The following is a 1,591-nucleotide window of genomic DNA, read 5'->3' on the forward strand; positions in this document are numbered from 1 at the left end:
GGATTTGCAATCTTTTGTATAGACCACCTCCACCAGCCACAGATGTGTCATTTCATAATGAGAATTCAGTTGTGACTAATGTTTTAGCAGAAGAGGATCTCAACAAAGTAGTAAAAGAAGGGTGAAATGAGAAAAGAGAAGACTGTTTTACACCTGGAAAATTTACCTCGATTTTTAAGAACACGCATTGCCATGACAACATTATCTATCCAATATGGACAATCACATTTACAAAATTGATTTCAAATGTATTTTTTTTACATATGTAGTTTTTGTTTTATGCAAGAAACAGACCTGTGCCTTCAAAGCCCACCAAAAGCCTCAAAACACAGCACACACACACACACACAATTTCCCATTCCCATCGTCTAGATATGAAATCCTCAAGCAATAACAAGAAAAAAGGCCCACAATTAGAAAAGTTTACATTCAAAATATAATGATGTTTCTATCCCCATTACAACTTGTTTAATTTTAATTTTCATTGCCAATATTTTGAGCTTAGAACATTTATGGTATAAAAATTTAAACTAATCAAACTTGTGTGATGATTTCCAGGAATTATTATTGAAAGCCTATTAACTTAAAACCAGGTTTGTCACGTAATTTGTTTTTAAATTTATGTATACTAGTCTGGCCTTTCTCAAAGCAAATTATTGAACTATTAGAATATGTTAGTTATCATCCTTGTGTCCTGGTATATAGTGTATACAAAAACATCAGCATTGTATATGCATATTTTCACTTTAACTGAAGAATTCCAAGAGGTAATTTGTTGATATTACAATGTTTAACACATCTATTGATTCTGTGATAGTATTATTCAATTACATATATTTCAGAGGAAAGTACCAGTCAGTAAAGAAAAATGCCAAATAAACATGAAACTATTGATCAATACTTATATAGCTTTAACTTTTCTAATTTGAAAAGCCAATCACTTAACATATTACTCATTGCACCTAAAACAGTGCCTTGCATAGTGTAGTCATCTATTATTGTTGTTTAATTAAAACATTAAACCCTACCCTTTAACTCAGCAGTCCCCAACCTTTTTTGCATCAGGGACCAATTTTGTGGAAGACAATTTTTCCAGGGGGGAAGACGGCATGGTTTTGAGATGAAACTGCTCCACCTCAGACCATCAGGCATTAGTTAGATTCTCGTCAGGAGAGTGCAACCTAGATCCCTTGCATGTGCAATTCCCAGTGGGGTTTGCACTCCTATGAGAATCTAATGCTACTACTGATCTGACAGGAGGCGGAGCTCAGGCAGTAATGCTCACTCACCTGCCTCTCAGCTCGCCTACTGTGTGGCCTGATTCCTAACAGGCCACACACAGCTCAGAGTTGGTGACCCCTGCTTTAACTGATGCATTGATTTAATAAAGTATTTTACAAGCCTGATAATGTTATAACCCTATTTATACAGGTCCTATTTATGCCAACTTTGCTGAGAATATGGAGGGTATAGATGAGTGAACATTAACAAACATAACTTCTACCATGGTTAAGAATTTTACTTGAGAAAAGTATTGAAGTTCAAATCCAGATATTATTACATTTGAAATTTTTATAAGGGTTATTAATTT

General features: G+C 34.4%; 1 protein-coding gene across 1 annotated transcript in view; it reads left to right on the forward strand.

Annotated features, from left to right (window-relative positions):
- Positions 1 to 900, forward strand: part of SLCO4C1 (solute carrier organic anion transporter family member 4C1) — a 65,388-nt gene extending 64,488 nt beyond the window's left edge. Inside the window, 1 exon segment of the mRNA XM_017869174.1 lies at positions 13 to 900. Within this exon segment, the coding sequence (XP_017724663.1) occupies positions 13 to 125 (113 nt within the window). The 3' untranslated portion in view covers positions 126 to 900.
- Positions 901 to 1,591: the final 691 nt, after the last annotated feature.

The sequence above is a fragment of the Rhinopithecus bieti genome, unplaced genomic scaffold (assembly GCF_001698545.2).
Source record: "Rhinopithecus bieti isolate Rb0 unplaced genomic scaffold, ASM169854v2 scaffold_4104, whole genome shotgun sequence".
NCBI lineage: Eukaryota > Metazoa > Chordata > Mammalia > Primates > Cercopithecidae > Rhinopithecus > Rhinopithecus bieti.